We start from the raw sequence: 24,989 nt of genomic DNA, 5'->3' as shown, positions 1-24,989 counted from the left end.
TTCTTTCGTTTTATCACTACCTTCTTCGTTGTTTCAATCAAAATTTCGAGAAAAGGTTTCTCACTTGTGTCAATCACGATACTCTATTCACCATGGCTCCAGTGAGCGTATCCTCCACGCGTGTCGAAGAGTCCACCATCCACTCAAAGCACGAGATTCAGATTCCCCGGTCATCAATTGAGAAGTTCGAAATATACCGCCGCCTCGTTCCTCTCGTGTCCGAACAAAATATTATCCATGTCAACGCAGCATTTATGCCACCTTCCAATCTGATTGTGCGTGATGCAATAGATCAATTTTGCAACCAAGGTCTACATCACCAATCACCTAAGGCCAAATGGAAGAGCGATGTTGAAGAGCTGCGAGGGCTGGTTGCGAAATATCTCAAAACAAAGCCATCGTCCCTTGCTTTCACACGAGACACCACCGAGGCGATGGGCTCTTTCATGAACAGTCTCAACTTTCGTCCCGGGGACAATGTAGTCATTTTGGACTGCGAGCATCCAAACCAAGCATATGGATGGCTCTCGCTTCGCAAAGCTGGACTTGAAGTGAGGCAAGTGCCTACAATGCAAGATGGCAACGTGGCTGCTAACGCTGCAACTTTCGCTCCGTACGTGGACGAACGAACATGTGCAATCGGCCTTAGCTCAATCATGTTCCACAACGGGCAATGGAATGATATTGCCGATGTCGTTGCAGCCTTCAAGCCGCAAGGGATCCATATCCTTGCAGACTTGACTCAACAGGTTGGTTTCACGGATTTGGACATCCATGAATTAGGGGTCTCTGCCGCAGCATTCAGCTTGCACAAAGGATTCAACACACCCACGGGGCTAGCTGTTATGTACGTGAGTGATGAGTTTCTCATGGCAGTTGACCCTGTGCCACCCATCGTTGGCTACGGCTCCATATCCACTCCTTCTGAAGATTTCCAAGTTCCATCTGGTCCAATTTCCTTTCATCCGACTGCTCAAAGATATGAGCATGCAAACATGTGCTTAATTGGTGCTGTTGCTGCAAAGGCCTTTCTTCAATTACATCTGGATGTTATGAATCCCGGAAACATCCAGGGCCATCTGTACAGGCTTGGTGATTTGCTTCGTTCGGGGTGTGAGCGACTTGGAGTGGATATTCTCGGACCTGTCGATCAACAGCATCACGCTCCTCATTTGTATACCCTGAAACTGTACAATCCCGAATGGTGTGAATTTTTCAAGGCCAATAACGTGGTAGTGTCCACTTTTCGCTGGGGAGTGAGAGTCTCTTTTGGATTTTACAACAATGAGACAGATGTGAAACGGTTTCTTAATATCATCAAACGAGGGTTCGAGGAAGGGATTTTAGAAGACTAGCTCAATCAGGACAAGTCAAAATAAAAATGAGATTGTTTTTTTGCTGAATATCTAAGCGCAAATTGCGACATATTTCCCTTTTTACTGGACCCGCGGCAGCCCATGGAGACCAGGACGTCGCGGGATATGAGACTACCCACCCAATCGCATTAGATAAGTGATTAATCATGCGAGGGGCCTTTATACCCTCCGCAGAAGGACCTGCTATTCGTTCGCGGGCTATTACCTTCCAGGGTTCATATGTGAGTTTGTGTAAGGGCCGGTTATGTTCTTAATCGACAGCTTAAATTTTGAAATCGTCTCTATTTAGAGGTTTAGTATGTCTAGCATCTCTCCGTTACCATTCTGCGTCGCAATATCTGAAGCTGTTTGTCCTTTGTTATCTTTGAGAGCGAGGCAACTTCCATGTACAACTAGCACTCTTGCCAACGAAACGTTGCCGGAGGCTACAGCCCCATGAAGAGGGGTTTGTTGAAAGAAGTCTTGAGCATTCAAATCTGCCCCGTAATCAATGAGAAGCTTTGTGATCGATTCACAATTTTTCGAAACAGCTAAGTGCAATGGACGTTCCCAAAACCCATTCTTGATTTCGAGATCGGCCCCCCACTCAATGAACAATCTTGCCATGCGATAATCTTGATTTTGAACGGCAAGATGGAGTGCAGTGTGGCAGATACAGTAAGACGACCTATCGATATGACCGCTTACATTGATATTAATTCCTCGGTCGAGTAGGAAGCTTGCTAGGGCCAAATGACGATTGACGGCAGCTCTATGTAGCGCGGTATCTCCACGGTAAGACACTATGTTGATATTTGCTCCGTGGTCAAGAAGGATTTTGGCAATTCTTTCATTTGCAGCGACATGAAGAGGGGCAGCGGAGTCCCATTCGCTTTGGCCAGGAAAGCGATACGCACAATCGACGTTTGCACGCATTGAAACCAGCAATCTCACACTTTCTTCACTTCCTTTCATGGAGCACCAGACCAGAGCCGAGCTGCCAGACTGGTCGATGTTCCGTTTGTATAGATTTCGAAGAAGAAGACGATAAAGCACAGTATTTGCTCTCATGAGTGCAGAAATGTCCTTCTCTGTTTTCAACTGGCCGCCAATCAGCCATATTATTTCGGCGGGAAGGGTCACGAGAGACAATTTGGTCATCGTGGAAATGAGAACAAGTGCCGTATCTCTAGATTGCCAACGATGATTCAATTATCAATACCCCTCGGCGTGACCGGGGAATTTTATCGGCTAGTGCGTGACTCGTCCCTGGGTCGAGTAGAAACCACAGGAATCGCCATTGGCTGTCATTGCGGCAATAATTCCAAGTTCGTCAAATCAGAGTGCCAGGGGTAGACTGCGACAAGCCCCTCATATTCTACCTGTGGACTTGAATGTTGCAAATAAGTCCATAAATAAAGGGTATTGACATACTTAGTCCCAATAAGGAAAAGCTTCGAAATCTTTGTATACGAGTTTTAGGGTATCTCTACCCATCGCACAGCCTGGGACACGATCGGCAATGTCCGGAGACGCAACTCCGAAATTATTCGGCTACATACGAAAATCGGGCTAGTGCCATTAGACCTGTGCAGACCCATTGGCAGACCCGCCCATAACCCGCCGTAGCGGAGCCGCTAGTAATAACAGGAATATTTAGGCTTTTCTTGGCAGTATGAATCTTGTATCAGTACGGAGTACTACTACCATTATTACTCAACTGTGGCAACTGAGCTGGCAAGACTATACATGTGGCCCTAGGCCTTGAATAGTACACTCACTTACGGATCCTCGACGGTAATAGAAAAATATCTGATAGATTTGAAAAGTCATGATATTCTCCTATTCCTACGTAAACCCTCATATCATCGGGGAAATACAATCTAAAAAGCAACAACGGGGTTAAGTCGTTAACTCATCCCAGGGGGAAGATAGTCCAGCTCGAAGGCTGGATAAATAATACTGCAAATAATATGACGTTATGTGTCCTCGCAACGCTAACCATCAAGATGTAAGCTAGAACTGCATGCACATGAGTTACTGTATTGTTGTCTTTAAAAAAGGGATGCACACATACTTCACCCTTCGCAGTCCTAGAAAAGTCTATTTAGCTACCCCAAAGCACGCTGGTAAAACGTTCAACAAAGGTCCTCTTGACTTCCACGTCTTCTTCATCACCATACAGCTTACTCCACTGCATTTGCAGGCGGAATGAGCGACTCTACCCCTGGAGCACTGATTGCTAGCATTGAATAAGTATCATGATCGGCTCGTTGACGCCTGCGATAGTACTAACTGTTATGAAGAGAATATATTATAGACTACGGTACCGTCTTTGTTATTTTTGTATGTAATGCACTTGGCTTTATCGCGGCTGCATTCTTCATCGGCGCTTTGTCTCAAAAAGCCGGAACTGCGAAAGTTTTGATAATCGCTCAAGCCTTGTTGATTCTGGGATATGCGGTCATTATTATCACCCCGCCGTTTCCTGCTGTGGCTGCATCGTAAGAAAGTCTCCTACTGATCTTTATAGTGTCGCTAATTTGGAGTCCAGATTCTTCGTTCTCGGCGTTAGTGCGGCGATAAATCTTGCGATCGCACAAGTTTTCTGCTCAAATTTACCAAACAATACAGGAGTTCTCGGAGGCTATCAGGCCTCATATGGAATCGGTGGAATCAGCGGTCCTTTGATTGCCACCACGTTCATATCCTCAGGAAAGATATGGTCGCGATTCTACGTTATTGAATTAGGACTCGCGGCGTTCAATCTCGTCTTCTGCGCCTGGGCCTTTTAGAACTACAAACTTAAATCAGTTTCTGACTTTTCACCTGCGACTGATGAACGATTCAACGATGGCCGTCATGAGTCGAAAACACGTCGGTTTAGCCAAAGAAAATTGCAGTCTTTCAAGCTACTCATCTCAAACAAACCGACAACTTTAGGCGCATGCTTTATTTTTGCCTATCAAGGTGCAGAGGTTGCAATCTCTGGCTGGGTTATCTCTTTCCTAGTCCAATTCCGCCACGGTGATCCAAATAAAGTTGGATTCGTGACAGCTGGTTTCTGGGGTGGCATAACGCTGGGTAAGCCTGCAGGATCCGAGGAACTGATCACTACTTATTTTGAAACAGGGCGCTGCACACTATCATTTGTAGGCCATCGAATTGGGGAACGGCTGTTTATATTCATCGTCACTGCTGGAGTATGTTGATACTACTACTACTAGTAGTATTTCATCCTCTCATTTTTCTCTATAGCCGTATCGCTGATGTCTCCCCATTCTATTGTTCTCGAACTTCTCATCTGGTTTGCGCCATCAATAGTAGGCAACTCGGTCGCCGTGGCCTTCTCCGGACTAATACTGGGTCCCGTGTATCCCTGTGCGACGCATATCTTCCAACGTCTCATACCTCGAAAAATGCCAATTTCGTCGCTGTCCCTCATTGGGTCTGTCGGAAGCTCTGGTGGTGCTATAGCTCCGTTCATGACCGGGATGATTGCGCAGCGTGCTGGCACATTTGTACTCCATCCGATCTGCATTGGGCTGTTTGTTTGCCTTGGGGCACCTGGTGGCTTCTTCCGGGGCCGGAGAAGAGATCGGAATGATCTTTCAAACTTGAATATTGGAATAAATTCCAAGGTTATATAAGGCCTGGAGGAACCTCGGGATATTATCCTATTTTTTAATCCAAGGCCGCGGGGTTTGGGTGGGAGGGGTTGATCTGTCAGTTGCTGTGCACTGGCAGTCATGAGTGCACGTTAATAGTAAATAATTAGGTATACCATGACCCAGGTGTGTGCGCTGACAGCTACTGCACCAGATAGATACATTCAGGTTTATATCTACCAAATGGTACTAGAAGTAGGTAGGTAGTAGATAATCAATTTCGCTATATTAATTTTCCTGACCTCTTCTCTATTATATATATATTGGTAACTGTAATGGGTTGGTTACTTGTCACAGTGATCACATGTGAAGTTCCATGTCTACCTAGGTACGCTACGTCAACAGGACTAGGTCCCGAAGGGGCAGTATTACCGTTACCTTAGATCTCAACCAATAACCAAATTGGAAGTTGGAATGATTCATACATCCAAAGGCTCGAAGACAGAAACAGTGGGAATATTAATTTTAATCAACCTGATTTTTTTTTTTCTTTCGTTGTAGTAGTATGAGTGCCTGGTTGTTGAAGATGATAGTTTAATGCAGGTCGCTCGGAGAAAAGTGTTCGCAGTAATGAGAGGTTCAAGTTCGCAGGACTGGTTGGCCGGCAGATACTACTAATAAATACCTAGGTATTTAAAATTAATTATAACTATAATTATTTTCTATTCTTCATTACCAATATCCAGTATATCCTACTATACGGCGCTGATATCCCACATGTAGTGTCAAGTCAGCTGACTGCACAGCACTGACCTTCGACAACTCACCTTCTCCTCTTTCTCTCCTCCACCCATCGCTGTCAGGTCCCGCACGTTTCCGAGATGACCTTCAATTTGACTTCCGGTGCCCTGGACTAAGAGCGGGGCCCACTGGCTCTGGATCTGGCACTGGGTACACTGGACTAGGCCTGACCCTGACAGGAACTGGGAACTGGAACTGGAACTGGGAACTGGGAACTGGGAACCACCGCCATGACGCTGTCCTTGACTGGGCTAGCCCCATCACTGGCCCTCAGCCTAACTTCTATCAGTACCACCACCACCACCACTTCGGCCTCATACACCCCCGCCACCCCCTTCCCCCCCTCCATCTCCTTCCACAATGGCCGGGTGGCTCGGTTGGTTCTTTACGTTCACCTTTCAGGTCGTTCCCCGCGGCCTGTATTGGTTGATCACCTTCACAACCATCACCCTGCCTACTTGGCTCTTCACCCTCTTCTCAATGAGCCTAACCTTCACCATGAATTTCACCACCCTCATGCTGATCTTTCTCGCCGTCGTCTCCACTGTGAGCTGGTTCATTCGATACCGCTTCCTCAACATGTACAGCCGTTTACCTCCCGAGCCCCAACGCAAAGAAGCCCAGATCGACCTCTTCCCCGATATCCAAGAAGGCGACTCCAAACCCGGCCTCGCCAACTACCTTGATGAATTCCTCAGCGCCATCAAGGTGTTCGGTTACCTCGAACGACCTGTCTTTCACGAATTGACCCGGACAATGCAGACAAGAAAGCTGATCGCCGGCGAAACACTCATGTTGGAGGAGGAAAAAGGCTTTTGTTTGGTGGTGGACGGCCTTGTGCAGATCTTCGTCAAGTCCACCCGCGAGAGCAAAAACGGATCGGAAGAAACCTTGCATTTGGACGATGACAGCTCCGACGAGGAGGACAACAATACCAATGGCCGACAGGGCTACCAGCTGCTTACAGAAGTGAAGAATGGTGCCTCGATGTCCTCTCTATTCTCCATCTTGCAACTGTTCACCGAGGATATCCAATTGCACAAATCGCACAACTCCAGCTCCAGCGCGTCGAGCGTCAGCGGCCATGGAAATCACCGCGCCCCCGACTCCATGCCGGTGAGTCCACGCGTCGAAATGATGGATAGCCCACAATCCACCGTAAGAGATGATCTAAGCGACACAACCATCATGGACGGCCACCCAGAGCCTTTCGCTCCAGTGCCACCTTTGCATTTGGACGATAGACATGATACCCCAAACCGAACACCACAACCACCCCCAAGACGACGCCGCAAATCAGTTCACCCAGATATCGTCGCCAGAGCGACTGTAGACACCACCATCGCCATCATCCCAGCCAGTGCGTTCCGCCGTCTGACTCGGGTCTACCCACGCGCCACTGCACATATCGTACAAGTGATTCTCACCCGCCTCCAGCGAGTCACATTTGCTACCGCCCACTCGTATCTCGGGTTGACGACCGAAGTGCTCAGTGTCGAACGGCAAATATCAAAGTACACCACCTGGGATCTTCCGAATGATCTCAGAGGTGGGGCGCTCGACCGACTGAAAGACAAGTTCATGCGCGAAAGGGATCGCTTGGGCCCGGAGGAGGTGGTCAAAGGAATCGCGCTCCATAATCCGTTCGCTGGACGTAGACGACGCTCAAGCAGCTCGCTTAGGAAGGATGTTGTGTTGCAATCGCGCATGACCAGCGATCAAAGGCCCATCCTACCGACCCGCCAGTCAAGCGTGTACAACGGAGACAGTACGGGTGTAAGCCCTGGTGACTTACTATCCACCATTCAGCTCTCTCGATTCGGTCCTCGCCATGAGCTCATGGGACCACGCTTTGGAACCCCCGTGGCTGAACGTGAGCGTGCGCCATTCCGACCAGCAGGAATTGATGGCAGACCTTCCCCGTTCCAGCGGAAGGACTCGATTGATGAGGACACTATCTTCCGTGAATCTATCCTGGACTGCATGATGAAGGGTATTGGATTGACTGAAAGTACGCGGGATTCGTTGCGGAAAGGTAGTCATGTCTCGGGTGACGCTTCTCCCAGGCTACTGTCTTATGATTCCCGCCGACAAAAGGCCGTCTTCTCCAATGCCTTTGGCTTCATCGATCCCTACGAGGGCTCTGGAGATGGCGAGACCGAGTCTATGATGTCTATGTCGGTGACAAGTGCAGGCGGGACATCACCCGTCGTCAACCTGCGTGAAGAGCTGCGACACGACATTGAAGTCGTATACTTCCCCCAGGGCTCTGTGTTGGTGGAACAGGGCGAGCGCCCTCCGGGTCTATACTATGTGATTGATGGCTTCTTGGATGTGGGCATTCCCGTAAATGAACGAGGTGATGATCTTGTCGGGTCTTCGCGTCCTTCGGCCTCGTCAGCCCAGGAAGAGCTGTTCCCGAAACTGAGACGTACGACCACTGGTTCCTCGCGCGCATCTGGTGCGACGGGGGCCAGTGATTCGCGTCGCAAGGGACAATCCCGCAAATCCCTGTACTTGATCAAACCAGGCGGCATGCATGGCTATGTTGGTGCGCTCGCATCTTACCGATCCTATACCGATGTTGTTGCCAAGACCGATGTCTACGTTGGATTTCTCCCACGGGCGTCTCTCGAACGGATTGCAGACCGCTACCCCATTGCTTTATTGACCCTAGCTAAGCGGATAACTAGCCTACTACCCCGTCTACTTCTTCATATTGACTTTGCACTTGAGTGGGTGCAAGTTGGCGCCGGACAAGTCATTTATCACCAAGGCGACGAGAGCGATGCAATTTATCTCGTCCTGAATGGCCGACTGAGGTCCGTCCTCGAAGGCCAAAATGGCAAAATGACCGTCACCGGGGAGTATGGCCAGGGAGAAAGTGTTGGCGAGCTGGAGGTTATGACCGAATCTACTCGACCCGCCACTCTACATGCGATCCGAGAGACGGAGCTGGCCAAGTTCCCCCGCTCTCTCTTCAACAGCCTGGCGCAAGAACATCCTGGAATCACGATCCAAGTTTCAAAACTCATCGCCCAGCGCATGCGTGACTTGGTTGAGCACCCCCTGTCCGAAAAGGGTCTTGAACAAGGCCAGGCTAGCGGGGTGCAGACAGCTACCTCCACCATGAATCTCCGGACTGTTGCCATTGTCCCTGTTACGGTCGGGACTCCTGTTGTCGAGTTCGGACAACGTCTGCTTCACGCACTGCACCAGATTGGTGTGACCCGAGGCGTCACTTCGTTGAATCAAGCCGCTATTCTGAACCACTTGGGTCGGCACGCTTTCAGCAAGATGGGAAAGCTCAAGTTATCACAATACCTTGCTGACTTGGAGGAGAAGTATGGACTGGTGCTGTACATCGCCGATACCAATGTCAACGCGCCCTGGACGCAAACTTGTATCTCGCAAGCAGATTCCATCCTCCTGGTCGGTCTCGCCGAGTCCTCTCCTAGAATTGGCGAATATGAGCGATTCCTCCTCGGCATGAAGACTACTGCCCGCAAGGAGCTGGTCCTCCTCCACGTGGAGCGGTACTGCCCTCCCGGACTAACCCGGCGCTGGCTTAAGAACCGAGTCTGGATCAATGGCGGGCACCACCATATCCAGATGGCATTCCGGCTCTCCAACGAGCCCTCGCACCCTCAAACCAAGAAATTCGGCACCGTCCTCAAGCAACGCGTTCAGATCCTGCAGGCAGAGATCCAAAAGTACACTTCACGCCGCATTAACCAAACACCACTATACTCTCCCCAAACGCCATTCAAAGGCGACTTCCACCGTCTCGCCCGTCGTCTCTGCGGTAAATCCGTCGGCCTAGTTCTAGGCGGCGGTGGAGCTCGCGGTATCTCCCAAGTCGGCGTGATTAAAGCCCTCGAAGAAGCCGGTATCCCGATCGACATCATTGGAGGCACATCGATCGGCTCTTTCATCGGTGCCCTCTACGCCCGCGACGCAGACGTTGTCCCCATGTACGGCCGCGCGAAGAAATTCTCCGGCCGAATGGGCAGTATGTGGCGATTTGCACTGGATCTCACATACCCGACAGTATCATACACAACAGGCCACGAATTCAACCGAGGAATCTTCAAAACATTCGGCGACAGCCAAATAGAAGATTTCTGGCTCGAATTCTACTGCAACACAACAAACATCTCCCGGTCAAGGCCTGAATACCATTCCTCCGGCTATGTATGGCGCTACGTCCGAGCCTCGATGTCATTGGCCGGTCTCATCCCACCGATCTGCGACGAAGGGAGCATGTTACTGGACGGTGGCTACATCGACAATCTAACAGTCGCCCACATGAAATCTCTCGGCGCAGACGTAATTTTCGCCGTGGACGTCGGTTCAATAGACGACAATACGCCCCAAGGCTACGGTGACTCATTAAGCGGATTCTGGTCGATTCTCAATCGCTGGAATCCATTCTCAGGCTGTCCGAATCCGCCGACTCTTTCCGAGATCCAGGCCCGTCTCGCTTATGTCTCTAGTATTGAGAATCTTGAGCGCGCGAAGAATACATCTGGTTGCCTTTATATGAGGCCGCCGATTGATCCGTACGGGACGCTTGATTTTGGCAAATTCGATGAGATTTATCAGCTTGGGTATGCCTATGGGAAAGAGTTTTTGGATAGGCTTAAGAATGAGGGGTCGTTGCCTATTCATGAGGAGACGGAGGAGAAGAGGAAGTTGCAGCGGACTATGGCGCCTAGACGGGCTAGTATTTGAGGGGATTTGCTAGATGAGTTTGCTTGGGGGTTGTGGTCGATTTGGATTTCCCTCTCATAGAATAGATAGAAATGAAATGAACTTGTAAATATCATAATCTCATGAATACCAATCAGCTTCCGCTAAATACTTATCCGTCGACGAAGACTGCGCCACATGATGCGACGTAGGTATCCATCTCAAGCCTCATGGGAACTACAGCCAGAGGTACCTAGTCAGCAGGCATCGGGCAATAACCCTAAAGGTCCGAGTCAACACACAGGTAACATCTGACCAATGCTAGACCTTACGCAAACACTTATCACTCGGCAGTTTCCATGTTCGTACCTTGGTTGGATCTATGGGATCGCCTCGATTCGCGATTTGCTGGCCATTGACGTCATAGTAAGAGATTTAATATAAACAAACTCAAATCGAACCACATTGCGTAATTCCTGTTTCTGGAACTTATAAGAAGACCGGAGGATAGAGATAATCTAATGAAATAAACTCGAATTATCCCGACTCTCGAAGAAATATTTTTATCGATATCACTATATCAAGGCCCTAGTCGTGTACCGATAACTAGTATATTCAGAGTCGATCTTGAATACGTGCAACTTCAACCTAACTCGAACTTCCAGCTAACTCCAAGCCAACTCGTACTTCAAACCCAACACAATGAACGTCCCGGATAGCGTGAAACAACACCTCCCGTCGGAACAAGGAGATGGGACAGGGATAAATCAACTTAGCCCCGCTGAGAAAGAAGAGAAACAATCCTACAAAGCCTGGGCTCAAAATGCATACAACTCACAATACGAATCCTGGATGCCATGGATAGAAGATCAATATTTGCGATGGTTCGGAAAGGGTGATAATAAAGCTTCCTACGTGACTAAGGGTATGTTCCATTTGTGAAAATTCCAGTTGAATGTTCTCTTTTTCTATCGACGTATGCTAACTACTGGGCCCTGCTATGAATAGACTCCTTATCCAAAACAAAAGTCACCGGCATCGATCAAGTTGACCAGGTTCAAGATGATACGTCGAATCTGGTTGGAAATCAGATTGGGGATAAGGGTCTTTTGAGACCGGTTGGTCAGTTTGTTTCAAAGGAGGGGATTAATCGGGCTGAACGGGGTGGGAAGGATGAGAGAGGGGAGTATTTGGTTGGTCAGGGAACGAAGGCTGGGGGCAATGGGGGTGGATTGATTGGTTCCATTGGGAGTGGTGTTTCTGGCGGTGTTGAGGGGGTTAAGGGGGTTCTTGGTGGTGGTGGGAAGTAGTTACGTGGAGTTTGAGACGTGCGATTGATGTGCACGATGGTGAACCTCCGGATAGCCGTGCTATCTTCTATTTCATGTTTGTCTTCCTTATTTGCACAAAGTGATGCTGTGCTATCATGAAATACATTCAAGTTGCAGTTCCTCGTCCGGGCGCTGTGGAATAAGGGATAAAACCGTATCATTGGAAGAATAGAAAGTTACCTGGTCTGACAATGCCGCGCTTTCGAATACAGGGGGGGGTTTGCACCAGACTTCGCTCAGGTGGTCTAAGGTCAGGTTTTGAGGTGTGATGTCGAGGAGTGTAATAAGAAACTTGGTGAGAATGGGAGATTTATTTTCGGTTATGAAATATCCTCGTGATGTGCTGGTAGATAGTCATCTATTTTGTGTTTGAATCACGCTTCAATTTTAGCAGTTTCGTTCAGCACCATAATCCGTGAACAGGCGATTTTGAGATGACTCTCCCCCGATGAGACCAGGCTGTACAGGTTTAATGGACTTCATCTTTTGGATCATTCTAGCAACCTCCTAGTTAGCGATTTCTCCTTGGGTGTGACATGATAGGTCGTTCCCGCACTCACCCAGCGGTTGACCTTGGACAAACTTGAAACTCATCAGACCCAAACAGAGATGAGATGGAGTTTATGGATGGATGCAATATGCTTCGAGAGCATAGAAAATGATCAAAAATATTGCGGATGGTTTTTGACCTCAAATGCGGGATAGACCCGTGGATCTGGAATGGTCATCATGGAAGCAAGAAGACGGAGCATGTTTGCTTCGTGATTCATGCCATTCCTATCACCCTTCAAGACCAAGGTTTTCGAAAGTCGCACCACCATCCTACTGCGTAGCCGGTAGAGAAGGAGCAGAGTCGAGCGGGGCTATCGGATCAGAATCTGTGACGGGATAGTGAACTTTACCATCGCGTGGAAAAGTTCAATCGGGGGTTTGACTGCTTGGCGTGGCGTAGGGATGTTAAAAAGAAATTACCAATAGCTGATATCGTGGATTAACATACATTAGTGAATTAGTCGTTGATTTTCACGTCATGACAATAAGCTATTGGCAATGAATGCCGGGAGTATTCATATTGGCAGGTCCTCGAATGGTTGCATGGGTTTATCAGATGGGCACACCCGACAACAACATAACAACAACAATGAAAGATGAAGATATGAAGAGGGAGAAGAGAGAGGAGAGAGGAGAAGAGAGGGAAGGTATCGACAAAGGAAGGGCAGGCACGATGACGCGGATGCCTGAGGTTGTACCTACTAGGGCTGCCTGAGGTGGGGCAGTCACGCTTCATTCATTCACCTTTGAAACTTTTCCCACAGTGTGTTTTCGGCTTAGATTCAATTGGTTCTAGGCTGAAGCACCAAACTCTCATTGCCAAGCCTCTGATCTTGAGCCAGATAGCTGTATGGCTACTACTACATAGACCGCCGTAGCGACATGCCATGTCTATGAGCATGATAGGCAATTATTTAATGGAATGAACTAGTGGCAATTACCACACAGAACCAGACAAGTAGGAAAATAGTCATGTATCCACTCTTCTAACAGTTCACATGCATGGATTTGTCTAGGAGATCATCCCTGGAAGGAATATACGTTCGAGATTTGCCCGCCTACTTCTTAAGGAAGCGTAAGAAAAGGCACACTCCAATATACACCATAAGAGCGAAGGGTTGGGCATACACGAGATTTTGAAGTGTAGATAATGGTAAAAAAGCGGTACAAAGGTTTGAGCTTTCGAGCAAAGTCCGAATAGAACTCCGTGTCGGTGGCACTAGGTCCTGAATCAAGAGGGAGTTCAGGGTCATCAAAAATAGCCCAGTGAAAGGAGTAACGTAGTGGAAATTGGCCAGAATATCAAGGATTCCATCAATGGGACTCAGGGAAGTCTGAAAGGAGACACCAGCGATTGTCAATAATAGGATGATGCACTCGAAGATACAAACAGTGACAGAAAAAATCGTGTTGCAACCAAGAGTTCTTCTCTGGTGCTTCCAATCTGTATTGGGAGCATGAGGATCATCGACCTCATCTGCAATGACGACCTAGCCGCCAGAATGTGAATCTCGTGGTGTCTGGCCTTGGGCTTCCGAGATTTCAATTTCAGATGGCCTAGAATCGGTTGTTCGGCTTCGATTTGGATCTTGAATATCTTCCAGATACACCTCCTTAGCGCAGAATAGACATGCAATGCGGAATGGGAACTCACTATCAGCAAAGTATCCCGCCAATGTGAAGAATGGAGCTGCAAGAAGAACCAGGGCCACAACCTGTCCGAAGCCACGATTACTGGTATCTTCGCCGTAGGGTTTCTCAAAGCCTTCCAGAGCAGGCCGATATAGTGCTTTGACGAGACGTATCAAACCCCAAATGAAAGCTACCAGCAGCCAGCCAACCTAATTCGAATAAGACTCGATATAATAGAATTGCTGTAACAGCTCTTACCTCAAATAGAACGGATGTCCAGAAATCCAAGAGAAATCTCGATTCGAGAAAGAGAGCGAAAAGAGGATAATAGTAGAGTGTACGTCTCAGGCTATGCGGAGACCCGGTTTCACAGCTTTCATAGACAGTTAGAAGTCTGCGCCGTGCGTGAGAACTCAAAAAGGATCGAACTCTGCCAATCCCATTAACAGAAACCCCTTTATACATTTTCAACGCGCGTGAGATAAATCCGATCAATATCAGAAGCTCTGATAATACCATTGATACGAAGGCTGAATTTGTACTTGATGATACACGCAGATGGCAAACCGTATAGCTGTTGATCCTGGGATGCCTCTCATCCTTGTGACCTTCGTCAAGGGCCCAAGAATAATTTCCTGTGAACCCCAAGGCCACAGCTAGCAATGTAGCTAATAGTCCCATAGTGCAGAGTCGCCACCCACGCTCAAAAGCATGACTCGAAAGATGATGCCGTAAGACGGTCAAGCACGAAAGATGGGTGAGACTCGAAAACCAAGCCAAATCAACAAGAACCAACCAATGATAGGTCGATAAACCACATGGCAATTGTAAGAAGCCGCTGAAAAGGATCGCGATTCCAGTTATAAACTGAAGATCGCTCATACTAGAAAAAGACTTGGAAGAATGTCAATATCTACATTCAAATTCCAGGGCCTTGAGCGCTAATCACCTTGATGAAGGAAGTTTCGAAGCGAGAGATGGAGTGACGGCTTTGCGTGCGGGCCGAAAATTTCATTTTGAAATGGTGGCGGATGAAAGTTAACACTAGCACGTCGACTGGATTCGGACGAAATGAATGTTGTGGTTGTGAAGGTAACGAATCGTTGCCAATTTCTTCGAACGGATCGCAGGTGGGTTGGTATGTGGCAAAATAGTAAACGATAATTACCAAGACAGCAATCAATGATGTACCCACAAAGTTGGCGACGACCTATAATGATCAGTATATCCAGAAATTTGGGCTTAAGATGTAGAGCCGCGCACCCCAATCCCTGTTATGTCGCTATTTGAGGACCAAGTCGGGTTCATATCTGAACAGTTGCAGTCACAGGATGGCATAGTGATACCTCACAGGAAGCAAGGCGGTTATGAATAATGAATGTTGTTGAAGGTACTTTCACAATTCACTCCGACGACCCGAAAAGACAGAAATAAACGAGGCCGATCGAGGTGAGTCGAACTCGAAGGGAAGGTAGACGGGGAAAAGGATCATGGTCCGGTTGCGTAAAGGGAGAGCGGATGCGAGAAGAAGCAAGTACGGGAGGCTGCATCGTATAGGTCACGCTCACAAACCAACTCTCCCGTTGACTGGTCGGTAAGAAAAAGGAAGGAAGTCTTTCCAGGTGTCGCCTCATGTGCTGCTTGCGCCCCGCATAAGTTGGCTATTTTTGTGTGAAGTATGATTGGTTCTTATTGTGCCAAGAGAAAACCCAGGCGAAAGCTGAATCAAGCACCAGTTGGTATTTAGATCCTTTAGCAAAGGAATATTGGGCACGGGGATGACTCACGTGGGTTGGGAATGGTGGTTTGTTAGCCGTTTCCTTACTGGGTGTAAACCAGCACTTTAGTGTCGCTGTATGGTCGGAAACTTGCAAGTGTGAAGCTTTAGCACAAGAATGCTACGTTTGCCGACATCTGGGAAATTTTGGAGGGCTGTTAAATGGACCGCCCTTTTTGCTAAATGGACCATGGGCCCTTCTGAATCCAGATTAGTATTTAATCACCATTGAAGCTACTTGTTCTCTTATCAAGTACCCACCTAGCTATACCTCGACGCCACTCATTTTGATATCTTCCAAAGTAGAGCTGCTGCTCCCACTAGGGCCACCCCAGCAATCATCAGCGAAGTTATACCTCTAGGAGCTGCCTTGGTGACGTTCGCCAAGTTGCATTCCATGATAGGCAATGGGAGATACTCCAACCAGGGACCGCCCCGAGAGAAACTAGCATACAGTTGAGCTTTGAGCTTATCGCTGACCCAGGGCACGATACTCTTTGCTGCGAACTTGAGAACCCAAGTATCCTGCGCTTCGTAGCGAGTGATCTGACCAGAGAGATCGACGACAGTCTCCGCTCTAGCTTTCTGACCAGCCACATAGCTGTCAAAAATTTCGTTCAATTGTTCGAGAGATGGAATTGGGTATTCTTTCAGCAAGGGTACCAGACCATTTGTCAAACGAGCAATACCTTCATATGCCAAATTGCCGCCCAGTCCAGGATTTACTGTGGCCTATCGGAAGAAATAATCAGGAACTGCAATGAAATGACTCGGAAGCTCTCCAAACGAACCTTGTGCACTGCATCCCCCATTAGAACCACTCGATTGTGGCTCCAGTGTTTGACCACGCCTTCTTCCAGGGGCACCATTGTAGCTTTGACTCGAGCATCCCAGAGATCCTTAATGATATATCCTGGGCCGAGTCCCACGAGGCTCCCGCCGGCGATGAGGTCCTTGAATCGATTTGAGCTTTTACCGGATGAGTCCATGTCGAGACAATATGGAAAATAAATATGATTTCGCAGCTGTCGGCAGTATCCATTGCGCTTCTGGCCCCCCTTATCTGCTGGCAGGCTATTGTTTTCTCCACGTCAGCTTCCTTAATCAGGAATAGTCTCGGATGAGGCCACAAGCGAATGCACAAGGCTATTATTCATATTTGTGCACGGATTGACTCTGATTATCCACGAAATGTGCGATAAGTGAACCTGCCCTCAACCAGACCGCGTTTTGCCGCAGTCTCACAGGGTGTTTTTCAAGCATATAGAATACTACTTCCGCAAATATTGTCTGTGGGGCGCCTCTATGCCAGAGGGTGGGAATTACCTGTTCTCATCCTGCTTTTTCCAAGGTTATCTAGTCTAATGCAGAGTACTTATCCTGCTTACCCGTAGCCGCGCGATGCTAACCTTGGAATGTGGCGCTTGGCCATTTTTTACCGAAGCCACGGCACCAAAATAATACAGACCGCGTTTAAGCCAGATACTTGTATCGATTTGCATTTGTTTTCAAAATTAAAGTGCTCACCTGTCATTGGTGACTCTAATAGCTTTAGGAAACTCAAGTTCGAGATTCGAGGTTTAAACGTCGCTAAATCGCAGATATATTTTTCGTGGTCGGCCCCGGACAATTTGCTGTTATGTACCTAGGTATCCATTGAAAACTAAACACAACCTTGGAACTTGAACCTAAATTTGCTTTCATAAAGAACCTTGAAACTTTGGAAGCTTCATCAATCCCAAACATGGATTTTGAGGAGAGCTGAATACGTGAGAAGCTCACGGACCTGCGGCCACAGGTTTTTGTTGCGAAGCCTTGACAGGATTCGGACTTTCAAAAATCTCCGATAATTCCTCCAGAGTATGGTTCTTCGTCTCAACCGAAACAAAATAACTCACAGTCGCTTCAAAAAGATCCCAAAACAATAAACACAATATACGTATACCAACCAATCTTTTGCAAAGCGACCGGAAAGCAGAATTGATTAAGAAGGGTGAAGCCATGAGCAATGGAAAAGGTCAGCCCAACCCCCTTCCCTCGTGTCTCGTAGGAAAGTGCTTCAACTGGATACAGCGCCTGCAAGGGCGTCATTCCAAAATTGTAGCAGAATCCAAAGACAAAAATGAAGGCGATTCCGGCAGACGCGGCGGAACTGGCGTGGGTATGTGCGAAGAGCCCAGATCCGATCGTGATGCAGGCGAAGCAGATTGAACATGCGACTGCTGTCCAGATAATTGTGGGTCGACGGCCCATTCTTTCGATCTGGCTTGCGCCGAGGTATGATGCCACGGTGGAAACGACGGTATAGCCCAGATTGACGTTCAAGACTTGCTCCGAGTCCGTGATACCGGTAGTAAGAAGCATTGCTGGGAGATAGTACGTGACAACTGCGTTACCGGAACATTGCCCCCCAGATTCCGGTGATGAGAGCGTTGATAAATCGCCATCTTCCTGCTTTGGTCTTGTAAAAGTCGCTGAAGTCCCACCAGCGTTTGTCGGATCCGGAAAGGGAGATGAATTCTCGATATTCTTGCAGCTGGAGTTGCACGAGTGGATGATCGGGGTTTCCCTCGCCATGATAGAAGGCCAAAAATTCCAGTGCTTTGTCTTCTTGACCGTGCGAAAAAAGCCATCGCGGCGATTCAGGGAAGAATAGGACGGCAAGGAGAACGATTCCTGGACAAATCATTTGACACCATAGAGGGATCTGCCAAGCTTTATTGCCTCCATATCCAGCAGACCCTCGAGTAACGCCAGCGGCGATGAGCGAGCCGACTGCATACGTGCAGTTGTAGAAGGCCATGATAATACCGCGATATGCAGGAGGACAGACCTCAGCACACCAGATGGAGCTCGTTGATCGAATAATGTTGACTCCGAGTCCGAGAAAAAAATCGACCGGCGACAAACTGAGGCACGCCGTGGGAAAGCGCAGAGACAAAGGTGGACGCAACCACAATAACACACCCGATAAATGTTCCCCATTTTCTTCCGCGGATGTCACATGCCGGTCCACTGAGTGGGAGAGAGCAGATTGCACCGACGGTGTACATGGCGGAGATGTATCCGATTTTTGAACCGTTCTTCTCAACTCCGAATTGTTCTCGGAAGGAGTCCAATGCAGGAAGTGATCCAAAGATGGACCCATCATACCCTGCACATCACGATATGAGCAAATAACTTCCTGATAGCCGTGAAGATAATTTATTACTTACCATTCATTGTCGAACAGAGGAACGCAATCAAGCAAAAACCATACAACTTCCTCAGATTCGGTGACCATGGCGATGGCTTCTCAGATTGAAGAGCCTCAAGCAAAGCCTCGCGACTTGGCATGCCCTCATCATGGCTCGTCGTTTTCTCCAAAGGAACCTTTGCGCTGCGTGTCTCTTCTTCTCGTGGATGTGAAGAGCCCATTGCGGTGAAGATTCGATTTCAAATGAATATTCAGTAATCTTCGACACAACTTCCTTTGGTGACCTGGCGACAAGCATGGAATATGTATGCCGTCTAATCTAATCAGCGGATAATCCGGGGGAGCTTGCATGTCACCAACCGGCAATGCTGTCCTGCTAGATCGGACCCACTGTTACAGTGAGTCGTATCCAAATAGCCACAAATGGCTAGCCCTGGCGCTACCTCGGGCGGGGAAAGGCCGTCGCTCGGGCGAAGGAATCGTCCGAGGCTTGGAGGTGTATTAGAAACATCAGAGGCGCTTCTTGGCTGGTTCAAAATATACCTGGAATTTGATCTTGGTCGTGTATCTGCGTAAAAGGTTTTATAGAATTCGGCCTCCAAATGTGCTACCGACATACCAACACCGACCCAGAATAGCGAGGCAAGATTGGAGCCATTTTCTCGTAGCTCTTCCCGGGTCGGGTATTTCGGCGCCCTTCGCAATCGCAAAGACGACTCAAGTAGTGGTGGCATCTAGCCCTGGACGTCTCCAAAATTCTTCATCCTCTTGTAGTGCTAGTACGACGAATATTTTCATAGCCCAGTACGGTGACTGAGGTGAATTGTGTTAGTTGCACATGAATGTGTTCGGACAATCGTCTTCGATATCCAAGGTCTCGTCCGTGGAGGATGTTCACAAAGACTGCTCATAGTCTGAGGACCACTAGTGTCTGGAGTCGGTGGTGAAAGAGTAGCATGACAAAACTTGTCCCCAAATTGGCACGTCCTTGCGAAGGGAAGCGTGAAGCGATCGGAGCGTTCGTTGTTCCTTCTCCTGACGGCAACGTGACATCCAGCCCCCTCGGCATTTCCCCGGCCTTCACCCCCACACTCTCTCACACTCAGATAAGGTCCATGCGCGCGGAGGCTTTAGTCCGAGTGTGATCCCCTTCCTCCGCTACTTACCCACAGTACTAGTATGGAATCCTCCGATGCCCGAGATGCCCCGATGCAGCAGGGAGCCGACGCAGAGACACCCGCTTGCCAGACATGTCGAAGCCGGAAGCTGCGTTGTACGAGAGAGCTACCAACTTGCTCTCGCTGTGCCCGTCTTGGTGAGATTGTGACCCACAAGGACACTGATCTTGACGCTAACCCGAGAAAGGCGTGGAATGCGTGTACGACTATCATAGAAACAAACCGGGTGTCAAGATAGGGATTATTCAGACGTTGACTCAGAGAGTTGGTACGAGACCCGGATGGACCCTTGTGTGTAAATACTGAATAAGCCTGGTCTAGAATCACTGGAAGCAGAGCTGGATGCCGTCAGATCACAACAAGAAAGACTCAATGTGGCTCCGACTACAGAGTATGGGGCCCCTGATGCGAACATACTCCGCGGCGTGGTATCGTCCCTGATGGAAGAGTGGTGGAGCAACAACTCTCGGCAAAATGATACCCGTCCAGGTAGTTTAATCGAAGGCATCCAAATCGACGAAACATCTCAGCCAAGAACACCTACTGCGGCCCCAGATAATAGAACCTCCCACAAGAGAAGGCGTCAAGAATCACCGAGCCACCGAGAGCTCAGCGGACAATCAGCATATCTGCCGTCCGACAACTTGATCAATGCGGTTCTTGATGCATACTTCTCTGCTGTGCATCCTTTCATTCCAATCATTCATGAGATGCTCTTCCGGTCACGCCTGCGAGACCCCGCTGAGCGACCGAAGTTGATCGTTGTATTGCATGCCATGATGGTGTGTGCCCTTCGCTATGTTGCTAACGAGAGATTAGCAAAGGAATGGATTGCTCAACTTCCCGATGCTCTCCACAGATCACGGGAATACGTTCTTTTGTCAAATATGAATGAAATCACTGTGGAAAATATACAGGCCCTGATCATAATCGCCTTTGTACATATTGGGGACGGAAATGCGAAAAAAGGCCTGGCCAACCATTGGGACACTGAGCAGAGCGGTCGTGCTTTTAGGTCTCAACCGCGAGCCTGATGAAACACAACCTGGAGAGGCCTGTCTGAAGCCATTGCAGTGTCTACCACCTGCAAGGGTTTGGACTGAAGCGGAAGAACGAAGAAGAGTATTTTGGAATGTGTTTTTGCTAGATCGGTGAGGTCGTCCGGCATTCCCACCTTGGCTATTTCTGACCTGTCGCCAGCTTCTGTTCCATTACGACTGGGTAGGTTAACCATGAAATATTTTCCCAGCTTTTAATCTGACGCCAGTTATTTGCAGGTGGAACATAAACCTGTCAAGCCATGACGTTCAGGTCCGATTGCCAAGTGATGGGCTATACTGGGTAAAGGAAGAGCCTGTGACCACCCCGTTCTTTAATATCTGGGACTCTTCTAAAGCCAAACTGGGAAAGTCCGTCTCCTTTATTGCTGGACACTTTGCATCTCTGGCCGATAAGGAAAAGGAGGCTCCACTTACTGGTCCAAATTCCGAACGAGTGTCGCCCGCTGTCCAAGCCCCCGAAGCTAGAGCTGTTGATGTTTCGACAATCGGATCCTTTGCATATTGTATAGAAGCGACCGAGGCTTTGAACAGGGTGGTTAAATTCTTCCTTCAGCGACCAGTTGATCTCCAAAATAGGCAGGAATTCAGCTCTTGGTTGACACGCTTCAAAGAATTAGATCTTCAATTGATTCAGTGAGTACAACAGTCTCCCATGCATAGATGACAAAAAGGGCCGAGCGCAGCTGACATATCTCAAGCTGGAAGATGTTTCTCCCACGTCGATGGAAGGATTCCAATATATCGAGAGAGCCGGCCTTTGTTCACATGGATCCTAATCTGACCCTCGCACATATCACCCACAATACATCCATGATTCTACTCCATCAGAGCATTGCCTATCCGCGAGCGCATATTCTGGAGAAGCTTCAGTTGGCTAGCACAGCAAGCGCCGAGACTTGTCAGCTGGCAGCCCTGGAAACTGCTAATATCGTACAAAAGTACCTACAGTACACTCCATTTGTGGGCCTTGTCAGCCCTCATTTCTCGTTCTGCACCTTCATCAGTGCTCATGCTATACTAGGTGAGCTTTTTCAATCGACAGCACAGGCCTTATCTAACAGTCAACCCACAGTGCACTCGAATATTCACAAAACAGAGCTCCCGGATACTTACAAGATCCTTTTGTCAAGCCTACAACAAATGTCCGACCGATGGACTTCAATGAATCCCGAACTCAAAATGGACGACAACATCAAGAACTTTGCCGGCGGTCTACTTGATCAGCTGCAAGTGTCTCAAGAAGCATCAGCATCTCTATCGTTTGATTACATCGCCGAGGTGAATCGTGCTCTAGGGGTTGAGGTTCCCGCACGCAGCCCAGACAACAGTCAATGGATAGAGGAGCGTCGCGCCCAACAACGTCACAGTATCATTCCAGTCACCGGCAATCGATCACATTACATTCGCAATGACCGAGAAATGGGAGGCTCCAGTCATGATAGTGGTTCGCTAGGCTCCAGGTACATACGCTGCCTAAACACGTCATGTTTCCTTGCTAACACCATCTCAACAGCACGCAAACACCGATTTCAAGGTCCGTTCAAAATGGCAGAACGCCAGGTCAAAGCCAAATACAGTCCAACACGGCATTTTCGTATATGAGAACACCTCACGCAAGAGCCGATATGGAACTTGGGGATCTCTTTCCCACGCACCGGCAAATGCAACCACTGGCAGATGGCATTGATGGGTTTGCACCGCTTTATACCTTCCTTTCGGATCCTCAATATATTGACATGGATCGTATTATCAGCTTCCAAGACTCATTTGTGAATTAAGCACCGCTTGGCAGAAAATAAAGTGGAACGCGTCGAATTTAAATATGAAACACATTGAAAAGAAACAAGGTGGGCGATAAGGAGAAGAAGAAAAAATGAGACTGCTGTAAGCACACACTACCATGATCCATGGGCTAGCCAGCGTCCTTCGGCCCCTAGCATGTTACATTTTATAGTCGCTCGGCCAATGCCGCTGTACACTCGGGCCTCGGGGGAGATATCCACCCGAGATGCCTTCGACCAAAAGGGTCGCGACGTTAAAGCCCGCTCCGGTTTAAATAACAATTGCAATGTCACTCTCAGCAAAGAACCTCAGGTATTGATTCACTCTGCTTAGGCATGGCACCGGGAATTATCAATTCTCCCCCGAGGAGCGCAGACGTGGAAATGGGCGCCGCTTCAATTCTCGCTTCCAGAAAGCCAGTTTCTGGTACAGCTAGCAGCGCTAATGATATCGCCACAATTCTCGCCCCGCTATACAAAGAAAGCAATCTGGTCAAGATTCTCAATGCTGCGGAAAGGTACTTGGCTGAAAATGTGAGTGTGCAGACAAATTAAATCACTTCTGACGCTGGTACTGACTCATCCCGTAGGATCCCCCCAAACGCTTCCCCGAAACCGTGCCCCAAACCGGTCCACAAAAGGGAATATACCAGTCCAGGGACGCCGAATTCTGGACATGTGGATTTTTTCCTGGAAACATCTATTGTGTCCTCGAGAGGCTCAGAAAATATCCGGGATCGAGCGTGTCTAAAGCATGCCTGCCAGGGGACGTTCCACGGGATTTCCCACTCAGCCTTATTGAGCACGTCACAGATCTATGTCAAAAGTGGTCTGCTCCGCTACATGCTATGTCGAAAAGAACAGACACTCATGATCTCGGATTCATTGTTCAGCCTGCCCTCCGACGGGACTGGGAACTCTTCGGAAATAAACAAAGCCTAATTTCGTTGCTCACTGCAGCCGAAAGTCTTGCCAGTCGATATGATGAGCGCGTTGGGGCCATTCGCAGCTGGGACAGTTTCAAAAATGCGCACCACAACATCACCAGTATGGACGAGGATTTCCTGGTCATTATTGATAGTCTCTGCAGTAAGAAGGTATATCCTTGGGCGATATTACTTCACATAAAGCTAATGAGAGTCTAGATCTCGACCTTTTATTCTATGCCGGAAACTACAAAAGGTCCCCTCGCCTGATTGAGATCGCATCTAAGCACGCCGAAACCCTCCTATCTACACACCTTCGAATAGAGTCCGTCGAACCCGGAAAAAGAATGTTCTCAACCTACCATGCTGCGAATCTCTCGCCGAGGGATAATGGGAAAGTGAAGAGAAAGCTCACAGCGCAAGGCTATGACGATAACTCAACCTGGGCACGCGGGCAAGCATGGGCCATTCTAGGGTACGCCCAAACTTTTGCTTGGACAAGGGACCCAAGCTTTTTGGAGGCTGCATTAGGCTTGGCGGACTTCTTCATCTACCGTTTGGAATCGTCTCCGAACGTCGTCGAGGAGAATGGTGTAGGGCGATATGTTCCTTTGTGGGACTTTGATGCCCCAATAAAGCACACAAATATTAACGGCTCCGATGCTCCATTAAGAGATGTTTCTGCTGGAATGATTGCCGCAAATGGGATGACTATCCTCTACGGCCTACTTCAGGGAGCTGGGGGGGGATGAACTAGCAAAGCGGTACTTGGATTATTCCCTTGCCATTGCCAAGGACACGGTTGCTCTGGCTTATAATAACGATGAGATGGGCATGAGCTTTGACTCGGAGACAGGAAAGATAAATACCTACAGGATGGGAACTGTCGAGGGGAGGTCCTTTGATGCAATATTGGAAAGGTCAACAGCGAACTTTAATCAGGATCATGCGGATCGGACATGGGACCACGGATTGGTCTACGCAGATTACTATTTTTTGGAGCTGGGCAATAGATTTCTAGACATGGGTCTTGTCTGAGCAGGAACTACCAATGAAGCAGAAATTTGAACATGGAATTAATCCAACATGGAAACCAATA

At 48.4% G+C, this 24,989-nt stretch overlaps 14 protein-coding genes across 14 annotated transcripts; 7 read left to right on the top strand and 7 right to left on the bottom strand.

Moving 5' to 3' along the window:
• Positions 1 to 92: 92 nt before the first annotated feature.
• Positions 93 to 1,355, top strand: N7509_012947 (pyridoxal phosphate-dependent transferase; the record flags this gene model as incomplete). The annotated part of the gene is made up of 1 exon (XM_056637584.1): positions 93 to 1,355. The coding sequence occupies one exon, from the start codon at positions 93 to 95 to the stop codon at positions 1,353 to 1,355; it is 1,263 nt and encodes a 420-aa protein (XP_056481091.1).
• Positions 1,356 to 1,661: 306 nt separating this feature from the next.
• N7509_012946 (ankyrin repeat domain-containing protein) lies at positions 1,662 to 2,516 on the bottom strand (the record flags this gene model as incomplete). The annotated part of the gene is made up of 1 exon (XM_056637583.1): positions 1,662 to 2,516. The coding sequence occupies one exon, from the start codon at positions 2,514 to 2,516 to the stop codon at positions 1,662 to 1,664; it is 855 nt and encodes a 284-aa protein (XP_056481090.1).
• Positions 2,517 to 3,677: 1,161 nt separating this feature from the next.
• Positions 3,678 to 5,005, top strand: N7509_012945 (MFS general substrate transporter; the record flags this gene model as incomplete). The annotated part of the gene is made up of 4 exons (XM_056637582.1): positions 3,678 to 3,859; positions 3,889 to 4,126; positions 4,151 to 4,558; positions 4,586 to 5,005. Coding segments are annotated over 4 exons (1,248 nt in total), but the record flags the coding sequence as incomplete, so codon positions are not given.
• Positions 5,006 to 6,124: 1,119 nt separating this feature from the next.
• Positions 6,125 to 10,498, top strand: nte1 (lysophospholipase; the record flags this gene model as incomplete). Its single annotated transcript, XM_056637581.1, has 1 exon — positions 6,125 to 10,498. The coding sequence occupies one exon, from the start codon at positions 6,125 to 6,127 to the stop codon at positions 10,496 to 10,498; it is 4,374 nt and encodes a 1,457-aa protein (XP_056481088.1).
• Positions 10,499 to 11,158: 660 nt separating this feature from the next.
• On the top strand, positions 11,159 to 11,766 carry N7509_012943 (uncharacterized protein; the record flags this gene model as incomplete). Its single annotated transcript, XM_056637580.1, has 2 exons — positions 11,159 to 11,381; positions 11,465 to 11,766. The coding sequence occupies 2 exons, from the start codon at positions 11,159 to 11,161 to the stop codon at positions 11,764 to 11,766; spliced, it is 525 nt and encodes a 174-aa protein (XP_056481087.1).
• Positions 11,767 to 11,880: 114 nt separating this feature from the next.
• N7509_012942 (Aminoglycoside phosphotransferase) lies at positions 11,881 to 12,381 on the bottom strand (the record flags this gene model as incomplete). The annotated part of the gene is made up of 3 exons (XM_056637579.1): positions 11,881 to 12,130; positions 12,166 to 12,246; positions 12,344 to 12,381. 3 exons carry the CDS (start codon positions 12,379 to 12,381, stop codon positions 11,881 to 11,883), a joined length of 369 nt encoding a protein of 122 aa, XP_056481086.1.
• A 1,448-nt stretch (positions 12,382 to 13,829) lies between these two features.
• N7509_012941 (uncharacterized protein) lies at positions 13,830 to 14,853 on the bottom strand (the record flags this gene model as incomplete). Its single annotated transcript, XM_056637578.1, has 2 exons — positions 13,830 to 14,180; positions 14,230 to 14,853. 2 exons carry the CDS (start codon positions 14,851 to 14,853, stop codon positions 13,830 to 13,832), a joined length of 975 nt encoding a protein of 324 aa, XP_056481085.1.
• A 37-nt stretch (positions 14,854 to 14,890) lies between these two features.
• N7509_012940 (uncharacterized protein) lies at positions 14,891 to 15,279 on the bottom strand (the record flags this gene model as incomplete). The annotated part of the gene is made up of 2 exons (XM_056637577.1): positions 14,891 to 15,181; positions 15,235 to 15,279. The coding sequence occupies 2 exons, from the start codon at positions 15,277 to 15,279 to the stop codon at positions 14,891 to 14,893; spliced, it is 336 nt and encodes a 111-aa protein (XP_056481084.1).
• A 751-nt stretch (positions 15,280 to 16,030) lies between these two features.
• N7509_012939 (FAD-dependent oxidoreductase) lies at positions 16,031 to 16,737 on the bottom strand (the record flags this gene model as incomplete). The annotated part of the gene is made up of 2 exons (XM_056637576.1): positions 16,031 to 16,480; positions 16,540 to 16,737. 2 exons carry the CDS (start codon positions 16,735 to 16,737, stop codon positions 16,031 to 16,033), a joined length of 648 nt encoding a protein of 215 aa, XP_056481083.1.
• A 789-nt stretch (positions 16,738 to 17,526) lies between these two features.
• On the bottom strand, positions 17,527 to 18,112 carry N7509_012938 (uncharacterized protein; the record flags this gene model as incomplete). The annotated part of the gene is made up of 2 exons (XM_056637575.1): positions 17,527 to 17,651; positions 17,698 to 18,112. The coding sequence occupies 2 exons, from the start codon at positions 18,110 to 18,112 to the stop codon at positions 17,527 to 17,529; spliced, it is 540 nt and encodes a 179-aa protein (XP_056481082.1).
• A 28-nt stretch (positions 18,113 to 18,140) lies between these two features.
• N7509_012937 (uncharacterized protein) lies at positions 18,141 to 19,165 on the bottom strand (the record flags this gene model as incomplete). Its single annotated transcript, XM_056637574.1, has 3 exons — positions 18,141 to 18,657; positions 18,716 to 18,902; positions 18,964 to 19,165. The coding sequence occupies 3 exons, from the start codon at positions 19,163 to 19,165 to the stop codon at positions 18,141 to 18,143; spliced, it is 906 nt and encodes a 301-aa protein (XP_056481081.1).
• Positions 19,166 to 20,562: 1,397 nt separating this feature from the next.
• N7509_012936 (fungal specific transcription factor domain-containing protein) lies at positions 20,563 to 21,156 on the top strand (the record flags this gene model as incomplete). Its single annotated transcript, XM_056637573.1, has 1 exon — positions 20,563 to 21,156. The coding sequence occupies one exon, from the start codon at positions 20,563 to 20,565 to the stop codon at positions 21,154 to 21,156; it is 594 nt and encodes a 197-aa protein (XP_056481080.1).
• A 792-nt stretch (positions 21,157 to 21,948) lies between these two features.
• N7509_012935 (transcription factor domain-containing protein) lies at positions 21,949 to 22,785 on the top strand (the record flags this gene model as incomplete). The annotated part of the gene is made up of 1 exon (XM_056637572.1): positions 21,949 to 22,785. The coding sequence occupies one exon, from the start codon at positions 21,949 to 21,951 to the stop codon at positions 22,783 to 22,785; it is 837 nt and encodes a 278-aa protein (XP_056481079.1).
• Positions 22,786 to 23,300: 515 nt separating this feature from the next.
• Positions 23,301 to 24,928, top strand: N7509_012934 (glucuronyl hydrolase; the record flags this gene model as incomplete). Its single annotated transcript, XM_056637571.1, has 4 exons — positions 23,301 to 23,498; positions 23,555 to 24,053; positions 24,110 to 24,503; positions 24,625 to 24,928. The coding sequence occupies 4 exons, from the start codon at positions 23,301 to 23,303 to the stop codon at positions 24,926 to 24,928; spliced, it is 1,395 nt and encodes a 464-aa protein (XP_056481078.1).
• Positions 24,929 to 24,989: the final 61 nt, after the last annotated feature.

This window comes from Penicillium cosmopolitanum (genome assembly GCF_028827165.1).
Source record: "Penicillium cosmopolitanum strain IBT 29677 chromosome Unknown utg000012l:1.0-3308103.0:1.0-3310761.0, whole genome shotgun sequence".
NCBI lineage: Eukaryota > Fungi > Ascomycota > Eurotiomycetes > Eurotiales > Aspergillaceae > Penicillium > Penicillium cosmopolitanum.
The sequence above is the reverse complement of the archived record's forward strand: the minus strand, read 5'-3'. Positions and strand labels throughout refer to the sequence as shown.